The 18,010-nt window shown below is 38.5% G+C and overlaps 2 protein-coding genes and 1 pseudogene across 5 annotated transcripts in view; 1 reads left to right on the top strand and 2 right to left on the bottom strand.

The window, feature by feature from the left end:
* The window catches only part of LOC111329686 (uncharacterized), a 7,967-nt gene extending 5,162 nt beyond the window's left edge, over positions 1-2,805 (bottom strand). The window contains exons 1-2 of the mRNA XM_022934450.2: positions 2,016-2,805; positions 128-229 (exon numbers count right to left, since the gene is read on the bottom strand). Coding sequence (XP_022790185.1) covers positions 128-229; positions 2,016-2,306 — 393 coding nt within the window. The 5' untranslated portion in view covers positions 2,307-2,805. The remainder of the gene's footprint in view (positions 1-127; positions 230-2,015) is intronic.
* Positions 2,806-2,907: 102 nt separating this feature from the next.
* LOC111329683 (FAD-linked oxidoreductase DDB_G0289697) lies at positions 2,908-16,459 on the top strand. Of its 4 annotated transcripts, XM_088757738.1 has the most exons (9): positions 3,897-4,021; positions 5,578-5,688; positions 6,225-6,335; positions 9,196-9,376; positions 9,857-9,950; positions 10,420-10,596; positions 11,533-11,729; positions 12,590-12,746; positions 13,888-16,459. In XM_088757738.1, exons 3-9 carry the CDS (start codon positions 6,231-6,233, stop codon positions 14,123-14,125), a joined length of 1,149 nt encoding a protein of 382 aa, XP_088613864.1. In that variant the 5' UTR covers positions 3,897-4,021; positions 5,578-5,688; positions 6,225-6,230; the 3' UTR covers positions 14,126-16,459. The 4 variants fall into 4 exon arrangements, with proteins under 4 accessions (XP_022790180.2, XP_088613862.1, XP_088613863.1 ...); XM_088757736.1 differs by lacking the exons at positions 3,897-4,021; positions 5,578-5,688 and adding an exon at positions 2,916-3,172; XM_088757737.1 differs by lacking the exon at positions 5,578-5,688 and having other exon boundaries at positions 3,869-4,021.
* Positions 14,910-16,464, bottom strand: LOC148732537 (uncharacterized; annotated as a pseudogene).
* Between the last annotated feature and the right edge of the window lie 1,546 nt (positions 16,465-18,010).

The following is an 18,010-nucleotide window of genomic DNA, read 5'->3' as shown; positions in this document are numbered from 1 at the left end:
TTAAAGAGGCTCTCGATTCTTAAACAAATTCTCCTTTATTCAGAACTTTAGGAAATGTAAAGACAACTGTTTGGAGAGTACACATACTGATGTTTAGGTGTGAGGGCAAGTATAATTTGTTACTCACATGTCTGCAGCCATTTCCACAGCAGGTCTTCCGTTTGGAGAGGAATTCTTCGGTGAAGACCATGTATCCAGTTACAGGATCTAAGTAACCATTTTCTCCATTCTGAAAAAAAAGAAACAATAAAAAAATTCCAAAGACATTTCTATCAACCTGACATGAACAAACAACAGTAGGCTAGTGGACGCAATGGCATTATTGCAAGTCTTCCAAGTAATTTTGACTTCAAAAGTCTGACACAAAATCCTGTCCAGAGCAGTGATTTTGTGTCATCCGCATCACATTTTAACACTATACAGTGTAGGTTATGGCATACTGTACACGTAACTATATCTAAGGCATGACACAAATGCTAAAAAAACCAGCAAAGATCATGGAGATTTGCATCGTTTAGCCACTGTGACTCAAATTAGAAAATTATATCAATTCAACCATCTCACTTACAACAGTAATTGCCAGCCAGTATGAGTACTACCCAAGGATTTTATCCCTAAAAAATATCCTGACACCTAAATCAGAGTTCTTATCTAATTTCAGTCTGAACAAGCAAGAGGAATTGTTTAATGTTATAAAAGGGTCAAAGTTCAGATAACAAATAGCCTTTGTGAGAGAGCTAAGGGGGGGATGGGTGGGGGGCCTGCTTAAGAGGCCCTTTATAGGCTTTTTAGGGCTGCAAGTATGTGCCATCCGGGAGAATATGGTTTTTCAGATTTTAAATCATAAGCAGGGTATGTCTGTTCACAACTCAGCTTCTTGACCAGAGTATTTTTCCAAACAGAAAGCATTGAACAGGGGTTGAACAATTGTGGCAGTATGGTGCATCCGTATGAAACCACTAATCTCTAATCATCTCTTTTGAATTATCTGTCTGCATGTGTGAGAAGTGAGTCCTTGGGGTCCATGTGCCTTGATCATTTATACTTTTTACAGAATAGGGTTGTGAATTTCATTACAACTTACATAAGGTGGGCAGCTTCTAATCCCTTTGTACTGGCTGGTTTTCATATACACAGCAAGAAAGACCAGCACATGGAGCATTTAGAAAAGGTTATGCCATGTAGATTCACACATTTTTTTCATCTTAGTCACAGAGTTTGAAAATTGTTCTCTTAAGAAAAAAACCAAAAAACAAGAGTGGTCTCACAAAGGAGGATCATGGGTTAAAGGCACCCAAGAGTTCTCTGACTATGCTCTTGTATTTTGTCTAAAAAAGTGTCAGGTTTGAAGAACCCAGCGTCTCACCCTAACAAAGCCTCCCTAATGCATGCTTCCTGGCCATATGGAAGTAATTGGAAACACACATCTTCTTTGATTTTTATGTCTTGTCAGTGTGATCACTTCCACAAGAGTCGCCTTGAAATTATTAATAGACTAATGTTATACACGGAATGCAAATATAGCATATAATTTGAATTGCCAATTTTGTCCTGGACTCAATAGCCTCTCACACATGTGATAATCCTTTTGTGTTTCCACGTGAAGACCAGGCTAGTGAGTCCAGAATTCAAACTGGACGTCACATTTGCAGTTGGTGTATTGACAATCTCATACACCGAATGCAAATATGGTGTCCAATTTGAGTTGCCATTGTTCTGGACTCACTAGCCTCTCACACATGTAATAATCCTTTTGTGTTTCCACGTGAAGACGAGGATAGTTAGTCCAGAACAATGGCAGTTCAAATTGGACGCCATATTTGCATTCGGTGCATACTCGCAGATAGTAACAAATAACAGTCGTTCGGACTTGTCTCAGCTGGACGATTACTCTTCATGACTAATTGTTGCGCATAGGGCTAAATTAATTTCGACAAAATGCTTGTGGTGAGTATTGGCGATAAATCTTACAGCTATCCCTAAACAGTAAGGCATTAAAGATGTTCTGTCCTTACCATACATGCAGTTTTATGAGCAAGATAAACATTCTTCTCATCTTCGGATAGGTTTTCCCATTGTAATTCTCCTCTTTCTCTCGGTCTACAGTCCCCTGATTTGTCAATTACCCTGTCTTCATTATTGTTTTGGTAGCATGAAGAAGGTGCTCTTGTTATGGGGGATTTCCAATGCGATTTCCTACAATGGCAAGGACTTCGTGAACCATTATTAGCTTGTGAGGACATAACACCAGGAAATTGTCGGAGGCTATGGATTAACGACGTTAAAGGAACACCTCGTCGAAGCATAGGTCAGTGCGTTTAAAAATAATTGTGGCTGTCCTTGAGTCAAAGTTAACTCGAACCGTGGATGAAATCGATCCGAAGAGTGAAGCACCACACGTGACTATACAATGTAGTTTACTCGCAAGTGAAGTTTAGGTGAAATCACCTGTTGGATTTTCACAGGAAGGTTTAGATTGCAAAATTCACAATCTAACTTCCTCAATTTCGGGCGGTAATATTACTGATTTCTTCTATTTCTTGAATGAAGTGTTTGTTAAATCACATAGCAGTCAGCAATTTACTCTCAGGTGGTTTCTTCGTGATGATCATGAGTATCATGTAATATTACCGGTAAATTTCGCAACATGGCGCGGTTACCAAGGTCTCGAATTCATTCTTATTCTCATTCATTTCGCATCATCACACGCAGAAAATAGATGAAAAACCCAGAAGCCAATAAAATTATGTTTCGAGGAGAATTTTTCTTTTGATTTCTCATTTCACCCATAATCCCTTCCGAGTAATTCGCAGCTCACGCCAAGGGCATTTTCACAGTGGAAAACCCATTTCTCTGGAGGGAGCGGGAAATAAGTGCGCGATGCTTGATGGTTAAGTTAGCTTGTCATGCTGGGTGGTAACGCCTGGCTGAATTTGTTAGTTGTTTTGGCGGGGGTTTTAGCTGAATGTTGTCCAGAATGGTCGATTTTTCTCCTTTGAAAGCCGTTCTTTCCGGGAATGTCATTGTTAAGTCAGAAAATGCAAAAGATTATCAAGGGAAGGTTGATGAAACATGGAATGCCGCTATTCGAACGCGCAAACCAAGTGCGTTTGTACGGGTAGCGACTGTGGAAGATGTCGTGAACTCTGTCAAGTTTTGTGTTAAAAACGAGGTAATGGACACAGTTATTGAGGAATAAATTCCATTTGTACCGTCGTACTGGGGAAAAATCTATCGTATCTTTTGTTGCGCGATCTAACGCTAAGAATTTTGCTTCCACTACTCCACCGGGCACACAGAGTACTGATACATGTACGGTATCTAAGAGCGTTGGCCAGCTAAGCCACTACACCATTTATTTAGCTCTAATATGCTTACAAAGGTATATATAATTGAGGAAACTAAGTATTCTAAAGTCGGACACACGAAAACGCTCGGACACAAAAGCAGACCTCTCAACCTCAAAACACCAAAAATCTGGAGACTGATGTTAAAAAAATCTGGAGATTTCAGTAAAAATCTGGAGATTGGTCGACCGGCAGACAAAACCAAGAAAACACAGGTTCATAAATTAAGATAAAGTGTTTTTTGTCCTGCCCATAATTTACTTAAAACATGTGTGGACCTTAACAACACATATTCATCGGGTTCATCAATTGCCGCCATTTTGATAACGTGTGTCAAAATGCGAGAGACTGGTTATGATGATCTAACTTGGAACAGGTGTTCTATATATGAATAAAGGCTGACAGTTTCGAAAGAAACTGTTTTGGGCTGCGTCGGTGGGAGTAACGAAATAATTTGGATATATCAACAAAGTTGAAATGGTAAATTGGCCACCGTAACAATTACAAAAGCTGACGTTGCGAGCGTTAGCCCTTCGTCAGCTTTTGTAATCGTTACGGTGGCCAATTTACCATTTCAACTTTGTTGATGTATCCAAATTATTTTGTTCTATATATGGTCATGGACGACTCATGGTGTTTCCAGCGAACAGAGGGATGAAGAACATAACAGCTTGGTTTGTTATGGATTTGCACAGATTTAGCACAAAGAAACTCACTTCTAGCATCTAGCAAGCCAAAAATGAAACTATGCTTTAAATTTATCCTCTCAGCCTGCGCCTCTATTTATCGTGAGATTTGTCTGTCTCGTCGTGAGACCGTGAAATTGAACTGAAAATCGTGAGTCTTATGACAAAATCGTGAGACTTGAGAGGTCTGCAAAAATGTCGGACATGAAACGGGGGATGAATGTACCCAGTCTACCATAAAATTCGTATGATGTTCTGAGAATTTGGTATTGGATCATTCGGTGTCCGGTCTTTTCGTCCAAGAGTCTTTTCGTCCAAGTCTTTTTGTCCAAAAGTATTTTCGTCTAAGTCTTTTCGTCCAAAAATATTTTCTCCTAAGTCTGTTTGTTTACTTGTGAAGTCTTTTCTCGAAGCAAATAAATAGGGACCTTAAGAAACCACGACGACAACAGCAATGAGGATGTGGAAAAACAAGAGATCTAATTGGCAGAAAAATAGTTCAGCACATGCGTTTTGAAACTTTGTACATTTCTTAGCTGTCCTATGCAAAACAACGTGAAATCGCCAAAATTTGCGTCGTCTGCGAACTGAAACCGCAACGGCAAATTATTTTAATTTCCATGTGGAACTCAACGGCTACTTTATACATCATGCTGAAGTTGAGCTGTGGCGCTCTATGAGACAGTAAGCTCCTGCAGCCATTTTTGAAATTCTAACTAAGAGTAGAAATTCATTTTTTAATCGAAGTCTTCCTTGGCGTGGCCATTGTGGTTTCTTAAGGTCCCTAATGACTTTTAGAATGCTAGATAAGGCTATAGAAAGAACTTGTTGTGAGCCGCCACCATTTTGGTACGGATACCTTTAGTCACCAATCTTCGTTTACGAATTCATCGTCATGAATTTTATGATAAGTACGTGTACAGAGAATGAATAAAGTTGTAACACAATATACTTTATTAAATAGTGGCAAAAGTAAAGACTTGCTTGCCGTTTAATTATTTCACGTGAAAGAAATGGGAATATTAGGCTTGTTGTTAAGCGTCTATTGAGGGTAAAAGGGCAACGAAGTGTAACATCACTATGTGAATGGCTCGCAACAAGTTCTTTCTATAGCCTTATCTAGCCTTCTAAAAGTTATTTATTTGCTTCGAGAATAGACTTAACAAGTAAACGAACAGACTTAGTAAATATACTTTTGGATGAAAAGACCGTAATTCGATCATTCAATAATCCCCTAATTGATATTTTTCTTTCTTCTCATCACTTGCCTGCTCGATATTACAGTGATATTGTAAGGAGAAATTTTGTCTTAATCACTCATATGAGTTAAAGAATTAAGTAGAAACTGTGTTCTTAATGTTAACTCTTGATGTTACATCACTCACAGTGCCTGTGGGCAAGATGAAGTGAATCCTATGTTCTGACTGGGCTACCTAAGCGGGCAAGATGGGCTTGTGTTCCCCACTTGGGATAGCCCACATTGATCTGGTGCATGAAAAATATTGAATCAAACCTGTACGTTCTTAATTCTTGTATTATGTCAGCGATGGAAAAGCAAAAAGGAGCAGAAGATAGTCAAAACAAAGGAAACAAAAACGACTCTTGTGAATTTGTTTTGCTACAAACACAGTTGGCTTTCTTTCCTTGCTCTCGAAGTAAACAAGTCATTCTTGATTATTAATAAAGCAAAATCTTTTTGCAATATAATGAATCCTTTATTAACCAAGCTTGTTCAGTCATGATGGCTGGATATTAGACCCATTTTTTTTTCACATTTTTATGGACCTCGACTTTGTCTCCGTCCATGTAAATTTGAAAAGAGAACTCGGCCAATATCCAGCCATCTTGACCTTGCACTTGGTTAATAACACATGTATCGGTACATGAGTATGCATATTCTTCCCACATTACTCTATACATTCCTTATGGTAATGACAAAGAGAATTTATTAAATGATCAAGAGTCTCTTTAGCCAGTGATAATTTCCTTTGTTCTCGGGACCTAATTGTTTAATTCAGGGAAAATACTGTTAGGAGAGAAAAGATATTTGTCAGTGTTAGAGGTTGAAGAGTCAGTTGAAAATAAAGTGACAAATTTTATTTCTACTATTTAAGTCATAGCACTAACTTTCATGTTATTATCACACCTTGTGACTTGATAAATAATTTATGTTATTGTGTTATATTTTCAGTTAGAGATGTGTGTTTGTGCCGCAAAGAACAGTGACTTTGCTTTGGCGGATAATGCTGTGGTAATTGATCTTTCTGACATGAACAGTGTAACAGTGGATGTGGAAAAGAAGGTATATGTTCTTATTATCTGTGAACAAATAATGCATGTCGTTCAAGTACTTACATCCAGCAATATTTCACGGTTATTTGGATTTGTATTCTGCTCAGTGTAACTGGATAATATATAACTTGTTAGGCATTTTGATGTATAGTTTGCTGAGTATTTTAACATGTTGTTTGTATTTTGGCTCATGAAAATAAATGAGTATGAGAATGATCTTTGCAGTAATGAACACTACCTAAGCAGTAGTAAAAATAAGTAGTGTTCGTTACTGTGAAGATCGGTTTCAGACTCTTTTCTTTAACCACAGTTCACATATATGATCTTAATGTTGTCACAAACATTGACTCATGAAAATACTCACCAATTATCTGATGATATAAATTATATATGCAACTGAGAATAGACACTAGGTTGTCAACATTGGGAAAGGGATGAAATGTTTTACATACATACATATTCTTGGACTTGATTTGAATGTATTTCGAAGAGCGCTCAACTCTTGGAGGAGCATTGATAATTATAACGAAACAGAGCTGTCGCAATAAAACGATGAACTACCTCTGAAGTCTTGAACCAGTTCGTTATAATTACATACATACATACCTACATAACTGCAGACAGTATTGTTTCGGCCTTTTGGGCCTCATCAGTGCAGTGCAGTGCAGTGCTGATGCTAGGGTGGGGGAGAACCGATATGGTTACCCCAAATGATCCCACATTTGTGGTAGCGTCTAAGCCATGCCAGAGTGCTCAAACTAGGAAAGCCTAGTGAGCTATGTGCAATGCTAGTGGCAATGACTCACCCCACAGTGCTCAATTTGGACATGAGAGCATAGCTTTGTATGCCAAAGAGCTATATCTAACTGCAGACAGTACTGTTTCGGCCTTCTGGGCCTCATCAGTGCAGTGCTGATGCTAGGATGGGGGAGAACCGACATGGTTACCCCGAACGATCCCACATTTGTGGTATCATCTAAGCCATGCCATACCTACATATATATATTTTATTTGGTAAAGTGGGTTGAAAGTAGCAAACAAAAGGCTGATGTGGACCTTGTATGTGGGACATGAAAAGGGCAAATCAACCACAAAATTTTTATTTATCTTAACCTTTTGACTTCTAAGATCTGATCGTGAATTCTTCCTCCTAGCTGTTACACATTCCTAGCTTGTAAATTAGCAAGACTAATAATTATTTGGTGTCATGTCAAGCTGTCAACATCTACCTGATAACTTTGAGTATTCTCATCATCTGTTTTAGGGATATTATAGGGAGAAGTTACATGTTAATCACTTTTGGGCCCAGTTGTTTGAAGGTTGATTAGGGCTAACCCAGGGTTAAATTTTAATCCAGGTTTTTGTATTTCTCTGTTCAAAAGCCATTTTGGGAAAATTTTCCCAAATCTTTTTAGAGCACTCTACCATCAAATTGTAGAGAAATGAAATTAAACTGAATTTTCTTTTATTGGTTTCAGATCTGAAGTCAGATTTCACACTAACCCTAGGTTATCTTAACCCACCTTTGAGCCACTCAGCCCTGGGAATTAAAGGGTTAACCTTGCATAATTTGTAGCTCCCCATAAATTAAAACTGCTACAGAATAGCAACACTGAAGTGACGAAATTTGCTGACCTAAGGTACCAGTAATTGCATAAATCTGCTGGTTTTTCATACTTCGCAAAACTAGAATAGAGAGGTACAGGCATCCAAAACATTCCTACTCAGGAGCTTGGTGAAGTTACAGGCTGCTGGGCTTAACCCAGGCCTTTAACTTCCATGAGTGACCGAGACATATTTTCTCCTTACAATAGCAATACAATGTCAAGAAGACAAGTGATGAGAATAAGAAAAATATCAATTAGGGGATTTAATTAGGTGTTCCAATACCAAGTTCTATAACAGACAGTAAATATATCTTATTAGATGTTTTGTTGTGTAGTGTTGCTGAGTATTTTTACGAGTTGTGCCATATTTTGATGAGCCCGTAGGACGAGTCAAAATACAAACAATGAGTAAAAATACTCAACAATACTACACAATAAAATATCTAATAAGAGATTTATTATCCAACATGCTAAATTGTTATTTCAGTGCGGGTGAATTTTGCAGATATTTCTGGAGTACGAATATCGCGTGATATTTGTGCTTGTCTCGCACGTTATTTGTACTCTATGAAACACAGTTGGATAATAAGGAGGATTACTGAATTGATCTTGACAGTGAGAGGGCGAAAATACCGAACCTTTGATTAGGTCAAGTTAGCTGTTGTAATTTTGAGAAGTCAAACATTAGTAAATGCAATCTTTGAAACTAGTTTTTATCTTGAGCAGTACTGTATGATGCAGGCATATTTCACATGATTTGAATTTTGTGGTTGTGCAAAAATATTTGTACATTGAATACTTGTAATTTAAGTTTTTCATTTTTGAGCAAGATGTGCAAAATGCTTTTTAAGAATTTGAGTGATTTCATCAGGTTAAAACTAATTGAAAAAGCTCAAAGGCACCTGTTTTCATAAAGAGTAATTGTATTGTAATGATTGGTCTTAACGCGATGACAATATCCTTTTGTGAATCTGATCATGAGAATCTCCACTGACTCTAAAGAAACAACGATAGAATTTGGAAAAATGTTATTTCCCTGAAGGCAGGTTGCCGACAAGAATCATTTCTTCACTTGTACGTCATTTGCAGCCCAAAACACGATTTATTTCATGTGATTGTGTTACAGGTTCTCCTCCAGTCACTTTACTTTTAACCTTTTGAAAACACTGCAAAATTCACAGAGCTAAAGTTTAATGAAAATTCCTGGTATGAACCAGTTAAGTGCTCAAAAAAAGCTCTCTAGATTCATTTTCACAATTTCAGGTTGTTGTAGCAGGTGCAGGTGCAAAATTGAGTGATGTTGACAAGGAAACTGTACGTCATTCACTGGTGACACCTCTTGGTAGCTATTCTGAACTGGGTGTGGCAGGGTTCACATTGCTCGGTGGAACAGGGTTTCTGAGCAGATCCCTTGGGTGCACTGCAGATAATTGTTTAGAGTTTGGTAAGTTTTGATTTTGGAGACCTCAGAAATTTCATCTAAGATGCTTGGCGTGCAATGTGGTTCCAATTTCTCTTTGGCTTGAAATGTTCTTATCGTGTTATCGTAGTCTTAATTAGAGAAATAGATTAATGTAGGTTTTCAAAAATTTAAACCTTCGTTTTGAATTGCAAAAGATGTGAACTTTCCTTTTCGTCAAGCATAAATGATCATTCCTACGGGTAACAACGGAGAAAAATCAGAATGCAGGCTATGTTCCCATTCACCACGTCACAGACCATTCTTACAACAAATGTAACATTTTTCCAAGTCTAGAGACACACCAAAGACTTAAGGCTAACTCGTCAAACGTCACATTTGAAACCCTGCTAGCGTTAAAGAGAGAACTTGATGACCTGGTTCTTATAACACAGAAGGGTTATAAATAATTGAGTACTATGCCATGCAACACTTTATCTAATTTGTTGTGTTTGTGTTTTACAGAACTGGTCACGTCTTCCGGAGATGTTGTGAGAGCAAGTGAGAATGAAAATCCAGAACTGTTTTGGGGAATGAAAGGTTTTGGATCCAATTTTGGGTAATCTTAAAGGATCTCGTTGTTAAGCGGACGTTAGCATGCATGCTTGATTTCTAGGAAATTATTCGTACTTTATTTCAATTTTCTTTCTAGTTATGAAACCGTATTATTGGAATGTTTGTCTGTCGTATATTGAACGGAAATGTCCGTTACTTACGTTTGCGAAAGCTCTAAAATATGACATATACAATACAGTGACATTTCTATTCTTCTCTAGGAAAATATGGGTTTGAATCTTTTGAAAGAAACATTAAAACACTGAAATGATCTGCCAGTGTAAATGTTTGATAACTCGGTGTATGACAAAATCTACTTACAGGAAGCTAAGTTTTGAAGTTTGCCACCCTCTAAAAGGTCGCTTTAGTTGTATCAAGACAGCTTTTGCTTTCTTTTACAACCCATTAAGCGTAATTGTGTTCACTGTGTCCTTCATCAATGGCTTTAAAAGTTCTGTTTCCGTCCTGTGTAGGGTCGTTACTTCCTTGAAGTATCGACTTCATGACATCCCAGAGTTTGTCATTGGAGGCGATCTCTATTACCCCATGTCTAAAGCAGCAAGCGCATTCAAGATTATCCGAGACTTTCTTCGCGAGAGGGAAGATAATCGACTGGCTGTTTATATGATGTTGCATTTCAAGCGAGGCGGGTGAGTGCTCCATAAAAAACTAGGATTGTTCAATTTGAGTAAGACTCATTTACTCTAAGATGGTAATTTGGTGTCAGCCACAAAGTTACTAATGGAAATTGGCGTCCGTAAGAATATTCAAAAGGTCAGATTTAGAAGCTCTCCACATTGACCAATTTACATTATCAACTAAGTTGATAAAACCAAATTGTTCTGTAATATTCCACCGACGCAGCACCACAGTTTTGTTAGAAACTTACCTTTTTTACTTTTACACTCTTCGTTCATTCGCAATTGTACAAAATTATAGAAGGAATTGACGAGTAAACATACTAAGAAAACAAAGTACCATGTGAAAAACGCCTAACAGTAAGGCACCATTTTGTCAGAATACCTGTACTACTAAGTGAAAAATAACACTTTTACACGACTAAAAGAAAATCCTTTTAGCGTATGAAGAGAAAACCAGATCTTAAGTTCTTCATCAGACATCCAGAGGTGAAAAGAGGAAGAATTACCTCGTAAAACACACTTCATAGGATATTATTGAACAATCATCATATTCAGCGGATGTACTCCGAGCAGACAACATTTGATGAATTTTATCGCGGGCCACACTGGATGGATGCATCTAAGTTAACTTAGATCAAGAGAATAAATTATTGTAAAAAGGATGAACCAGTACAGACACTAAGAAAAGAAAGCACAATGTTCAACTCGAAACAATCAATTTGAATTAATCCTCTCATTGATTATATATTTGCTCTGGCGAAGGGCTAACGCTCGAATTGTCAGCTTGGAAGCTCTTTGCGGTGGCCAGTTTACATCATTATCTCAGCTTATTAAACCAATTATCTTGCAATACCCCACTGACGCAGCACCATAGTTTCTTCAGAAAACTACCACCACTATTCATATGGATAAATTGAGATTAAAGCCACGTGATCCTTTCCCTAGACCGCAAGCTCTTTGTCGCTTCTTGTTCATTGGTCCTCCCAGAGAGGGAGGGGCACTACTGATGGAGCTAACAGACCTAACAAAACCGTTAGTGAACAAAGTGAAGCCTTTACCATTTGACGAGTTCCAGAAGAGTGGAGACTGGATGGTACAGAGAGGAATCACTTACTACGCTACTATGGGAAATTTTGTCGAAGGTTTGTCTCTTTTATGCTTTTGATATTACAGACGTTTTGTAGAAATATAATCCTGCCTTTCGCATCATTATGGGAAAGTTATGAATTTTAAACGACACATTGAGGAAATACACATAGATATTTACACATACTAATAACTATCTTAAGAAAATTGTTTCAACAACGGAAAACGTCGCGAATATTTCATTTCTCCGAGCATTTTTCTCGTGTTCTTGCCATTCGGGATTGTGTGGAAAAACCAGTGGGGTCATGTGTCTTAACTGAGTTTGCCCCCCTTGTTCCCTACATACGTGTGGCGTTCAAATTGTTTTGGAGTTATTCACTGGTTTTAGACCTAGAAAAAAATCTAAATACAGTGGTTGAAACCATGTCGAGTTATGCTGGATTATCGTTTTTCAAAGTGGGCGACGTTGTGGCTTGATGGTTAATGCACTGGACCCTGAATCAAAACCAGGCCGAGGCATCGTATTGTGTCCCTGGGCAAAACACTTAACTTTTACAGTATCTCTCTCCATCCAGAAATGTAAATGGGTACAGGTTTACCAGCAAATTTTCATGGAAACTTGATTAAATGACCTTGCCATGGGTTGGCATCCCATCCAAGAGTGGTAGTTATAGTCCTTAGTGGTCGGGTCGCTATGGAAACCGGAATAAGCTCCAGCCTGGTGGATCTGCTGACTTTAGTACACACTTTACCCTTACCTTTATCGTGTTTCAGAACTTACCGATGACGGCATTGATAACATCCATTGGGGGTAGTTATAGTCCTTAGTGGTCGCTATGGAAACCGGAATAAGCCTCGGCCTGGTGAATCTCCCGACTTTAGTACACACTTTACCCTTACCTTTATCGTGTTTCAGAACTTACCGATGACGGCATTGATATCATCTTTGATGGGATCAACCAAGCGCCTGATTCGCGCATCGTAGCAGGCAGTAACATCTACGTAACAAGCCTTGGAGGGAAAGTCAAGGAAATACCAGCTGAGAGTAGCCCATATCCCTTTAGAAAAGCAGAGTAAGTTGTAATCACGCGGTCAAAGCTGCCCTTGGGTTGTACTTCTCGTTGCGTAGTAACGCTTGTTACATGTACCACCTTTTCCATCAGTTACATCTCTTTCCGCGCTTGTAACTCGTTATATTTTTCCCGCCTTCCAATTCCGCCCCCCTTTCCCCCGCCCCTCTGGTGCACTCTAAAATCCCACATGTTATTTAATAGAAGGTTCTGTTACTCCGACAGTTCTTCTAGAAATTTTTTCGATGTTGTTTGCACCGTGACAATACAGTTTGCGCGAGACATTATCTTCTGTTACGCCTTTGGTGGTTTTTAGCAAAATAGTAGAGGTGTATCGTGGCGTTGCTTCTATCGTTGCGACAAGAAGAACATGTCTGCTTCTTGCCAAATATAAAAGTATACCTATCGGTGCCTTTTTGCGTCTCTCTGTGTATGGATCGATGAGTTTTCATGTTACCTATGTACTGAAAAGACTCTTACGCCGGAAGATTCTCATAGCTGCCAACACGGTGGCTTACTCTTCAATTTTCTTTTTTATTATTTTGTGGCAAAAGATCCTTAATTTGTTAGCACCTCTGTCCCCTCTGTACAGATTCCGTAGTTGCAGTGAACCAGATTTTGCCACTGAATCATTCATTGTATTTCGTTAGTTTCATTCGTTGTATTTTCTGGGGGTGCGCTGCAGGCGACAGAATTGCAAGCTATTACGTAATCGTCTTTGTTCGTGGTTTTCGGTTTTGCCAAATTTTTTTTTTCGCGTTCTTGTAGCTTTTGCTAATTAGTCCCATACTGTACGCTTCTTTTGTTTTATATGGTAGGTTTTGTTGTGAATTTTTGGTCTATTTGGGCTTGTAGGACTATTTTTCGAAAGTTCACGTTTGGTTCAGCGTCAGTTCAGGTTTAGTTTGCGTCTGTCTGAATTGAGTTCAGGTTTATTTCTTCGTAATTAAGTCACAGTCGCTTTCTTTCGTTTCGCTTCGATTGCTTCGGTTCTCTTTTAATTGGTTAAACTTTGTTTGTTTCGATTCGTTTTGCTTTCAATGGTAAAAATAAACGTAAGCGCTCTAAGGGACCTCCCTTTAAGACTTTTCAACTCTATTTTCGGATGCAAAATGCCAATATTTATTTTTCTCATACGAAACAGATATTGGATTGGAATTGTAGCTGGAACACCTGACCCCAACTTCTATGAAGAAGTGAAAACCTGGGTGGACAGTATGGACAGTAGACTATCCAAATATGGTATATTCCCACAAGGCCCTGAAGCGGAAGAAGAACATGAAAGAATCAGGGCGCTGAAAGTCAAGTACGATCCCGAAAACTTCTTCCATCACAACTTAAATATCGATCCCAGAAAAGAGACTCAGAAGGATCAGCTGTAGCTTATGCACATGTATGCTTTTGCACATATCGTTGAATATGGTGTGAAGGGACTAGAATAGAGTTAATTTTCTTTCTATGCTGGGATAGCATAGAACGATAAGCCGTGGTCAGCCATAGCGTAGACTAGGATCTATGTATACAATTGGAAGTCTTAGTCGACGCTGTGGCTGGCCACGGCTTATCACCCAGCCACAGCTATAGTTTTATTTTTATTCTGGGCATCCAGATGTATATACTGCCGCATAATAAAAACAATAGTTGCAATAATTGCTCACGGTCGCTGTCAGCTATGCAATGAGTAAAAGTTAAGGCTATGCTAATGACGACCATATGCCTCTTTAAGGAGCTTCATGAGGTTTATGACCGCACGAGATGTGGACGAAAACAAAACGCGAGCTTCAAAAATTACAGCAAGAAAAATAAACATGGTTGCGCGATACGATCGCAAGATTGTTATTTCTAAAGGTGTATAGGTCAATACAAAATAATAATAATATTATTATTATTATGCAGTATACAAGTTTGGATGCTAGTGAGCTAAGCAAGATAGGCGAAAATTCGTAGCCTATCTGCATGACAGGACTGTTAACTATAACAATAGCTAATACTACTTAAATATAAGTGATCAATATAAAACGATAAAAGTGTCAATTGGCCCAATACTAAGATGTTTTTTTTTTTTTTAATGTTCATGATTTACTGTTCGGTTCTTAAAATATCCTTAACTTAAAATGTCCATAAAATCCTGTGCATAACAACCAAATCATAATGTCATTAAAATTCTTACGCTGTAACCAGCTTAAATGTTCTTGCAATGTTCAAAGTGCTACTTAATACAGCTTTCTGCATTCTCAGCAATATTTCTTTGTATCTTGTACCAAAGTAGCCTTTCATTTCAGTTTCCATGGCTGTAGACCATCCTCCAAGTACATCTATAATGACGTTTACTTGTGAGATCTTGTATCCTGGGTGTTGTTTTGTCAGCTCAAGTCTAAGTGCTCCATACTTCTTGGTCTTTTCTTTGTCTTTCTTGTCTCTGTTGTTGATCCAAGGGCAGCTCATTTCCACCATAAGTACCTTCTTGTTTTTGTGGTCGATGAAACGTGCATCCACACGATTAGATTGTACGTATGTATGATCAGCATATACTGGTACATCCAAGTATGCCTCAGCGTCAGGTGACTTATAAAGAGGTTTGGGCTTCACATCTGAGAACCATGGCAGAGTACTATCAGCGAGCTCTAGGTCTTTGAGCATCTCAAAGAAGAACACTTTCAAAGCAAAATTGTGCCTCTCTAACTACTTGGACTGAGCTAATGATGGACATCCAGAAAGTACATGTGCCATGCTCTCAGGACCTTCGTCACACATTCTACATTTGACATCGTTCTTGTCCGTTGTTCCAGTCTTGTAGGCCATGTAGACCTTTGTTGGTGTGAGCTGTTCGTACAGTTCCATGATGCCTGCGATACAGTGGGTAGGAGCACATTGCCATTTATTAAGCCATGCAAAACAATTTTCAAGGCTCAGTTGATCATCTTGCCATCTTGCTTTTAAAAGACTTCCTTGCCACTGTTGATCTTCGACTTTTTTTGACTAGTTTTTCATTTACAGCTTTCTTTATATGCTTCTTGGTGTGCATATCTTTGATAGCTATCTCTGGTTCTTCTGTTGGGCTACATGATGATGATGATGATGATAATTATTATTATTACTATTATTATTATTATTATTATTATTATTATTATTATTATTGCAAATCCTGTGTTCTGATTTCCGAGTAAGAGAAAAGTTTCGTAGAGCGGACTAACAAAGTTTGTAACTCTTGGACAATGTCGGCGATGGAGACGTAAGTAGCGGTAGAAAAAAGTCAAACCAAAGAAAACATAATCGATTCTTATGGGTTTATTGTGCTGTAAACACAGTTGGCTTTCTTTACGGCCCTCGAAGTAGACTAATCGTTCTTTACACTTAATAGAGTGAAAACCTTCTTGCTATACAATGATATGGTAAATCCTTTATTGATCAAGCTTGTTCGGTCAAGATGGCTGCATATACACTCGTTCTTTTTTCCATTTTTAGCATATACCAAAACAATGATGTAATATGGCACAAAAGATGATTCTAACCTATTTAAAATTGCAACGATTTCACCATCTTCGAGATTGAATGGCAAAGTATATTCGGAGTTTGAGTAGCCAATCTGAGCGCACTTTCAACGCTATCCACGGTTTTAGTATAGACTTGTACATTATGAAATATATACTTTTTACTGTAAGTTTGTTGCGCACGTGCGAACATTAAAGAACCCACGCACATTTCGTACAGGCGGATTCATGCTGACGTTATTGTTTACATTTTTGCTCATTTGCATACGGCTTTGCGTAAAGAAGGAAGCATGTTAGATACAAATTGACTTGAGGCAACTAAAGAGCTAGAAAACCTCAGTACATGGTGAAATTTTTAGCTCTTTGGGTGTAATATTCAAGGAGAAATAGTCCATCAAAACTGCAAAATTTCTGGGTGGCAAAAGCGCTCATGAGCTCATATATTCTATGTAAAATTTTGAGTTTTTAAACCCGTGTCGCACAAAAAGTGTTCAATGCATCAGGCTCGTATTCATCGGCCGAGTTAATCGTACTTTGACCTTTCGATATTCAGAACTGATTTATTTTTAGCTCCATCAGAAACTGAATTGCTTATGCTAATGAGGCAAATATTGTAAACAAGGATTCCCCTATAGAGTGGGAATGTAGGCGCCCGTGTTGTGTTCTGGCCTCGATTCCGAAATTGAGGGCATTTGCAAAAATTTCCTAAAAAAAATTGTAAGCTACTCACGTAGTCTGGTCAAAGTCCGCCACAAAATGTTGTAAATTTACTTATTATAGCCTCCAAGGAAGAAAGTTAATTAAGACTACCACTACCACTACCGTACCACAACCACTACCACTACCAATACCACGTCCAGGCTAAGAGAGACTTTTAGATCGCATGGAAAGGAGAGTTGTAGCTGCGCTTCCACCTGCCCTGGTGTTAAGGACAGTATTAAAAAAGGTTCAACATCCTTCCCGGGCAACCCACTGGCATTTGACTGTCGCCTGTTCCCCGAGAGTGGGAAATGGAAACCTTGTCTGGGTGGGGTGGGGAATTTGAACCAGCGGAATACACGTTTTTGTCATTTTGAATAAAGAAGAATTTAAAGGCGAAGAGTCCGCCTTCGTGAGAAAATATCTCAGTCCAAAATTTGTACATCGTAGACTGATGCTTCGATGCAAAAGACAATTAGTGCCACCAAAAACTGGAACATGACTTTGCTAACTTCTACCAATTTCCTCGATCACAAAGAATCGTACAATAAAGCATTGTGGTTTAGTGGGACAATTTTTCCCGGGGGTACGGGAATCTGAACAAACCAATCTTCACAAGTTCAATGCGGTGGGGGCGGGGGGGGGGGGGAACAAGGATGTTGAAACTACGAATAGGCCTTTTGCAGCTAAGCCATCACATGACCTACTTTTCATGAAATTATGGGCTATAACTTAGCCGAATTCAGAAAAGGAAAAAGCATTTCGAGAATAACAAAATGGCCAAGTTTGAGGCCTCCATTATTCAAAAATGAGATTTGATGACACTCTGAATTTTTTAATAAATAAGAAGGTTTATATGGAAAAAGTTGCTGGACAGCAAGGCCTCGCTCCCCAGCAACATTTTCCATACAAATCCTCTAAATTATCCGAAAGTTCAAACCGCTGTAAAAACAGTGTTCTGTAATTCCCGGGGCCCAAACTTGGCCGTTTTGGTATTTTTCGATATGCTCTTTCCATCTCTGGTATTCTTCAAGCTGTATCCCATAATATATATCTAAAATTTATCACGTGACCCCA

This window comes from Stylophora pistillata, chromosome 4 (assembly GCF_964205215.1).
Source record: "Stylophora pistillata chromosome 4, jaStyPist1.2, whole genome shotgun sequence".
Lineage (NCBI taxonomy): Eukaryota > Metazoa > Cnidaria > Anthozoa > Scleractinia > Pocilloporidae > Stylophora > Stylophora pistillata.
Note: the sequence above shows the minus strand (reverse complement) of the source record. Positions and strands in the feature narration are given on the sequence as shown.

Coding starts and splice junctions, on each gene's coding strand:
- LOC111329683 (XM_088757736.1), top strand. CDS start 2,966: ATGTTGTCCAGAATGGTCGATTTTTCTCCTTTGAAAGCCGTTCTTTCC. Junction 9,377..9,856: donor AGATAATTGTTTAGAGTTTG/GTAAGTTTTGAT, acceptor TGTGTTTTACAG/AACTGGTCACGTCTTCCGGA. Junction 9,951..10,419: donor GGTTTTGGATCCAATTTTGG/GTAATCTTAAAG, acceptor CGTCCTGTGTAG/GGTCGTTACTTCCTTGAAGT.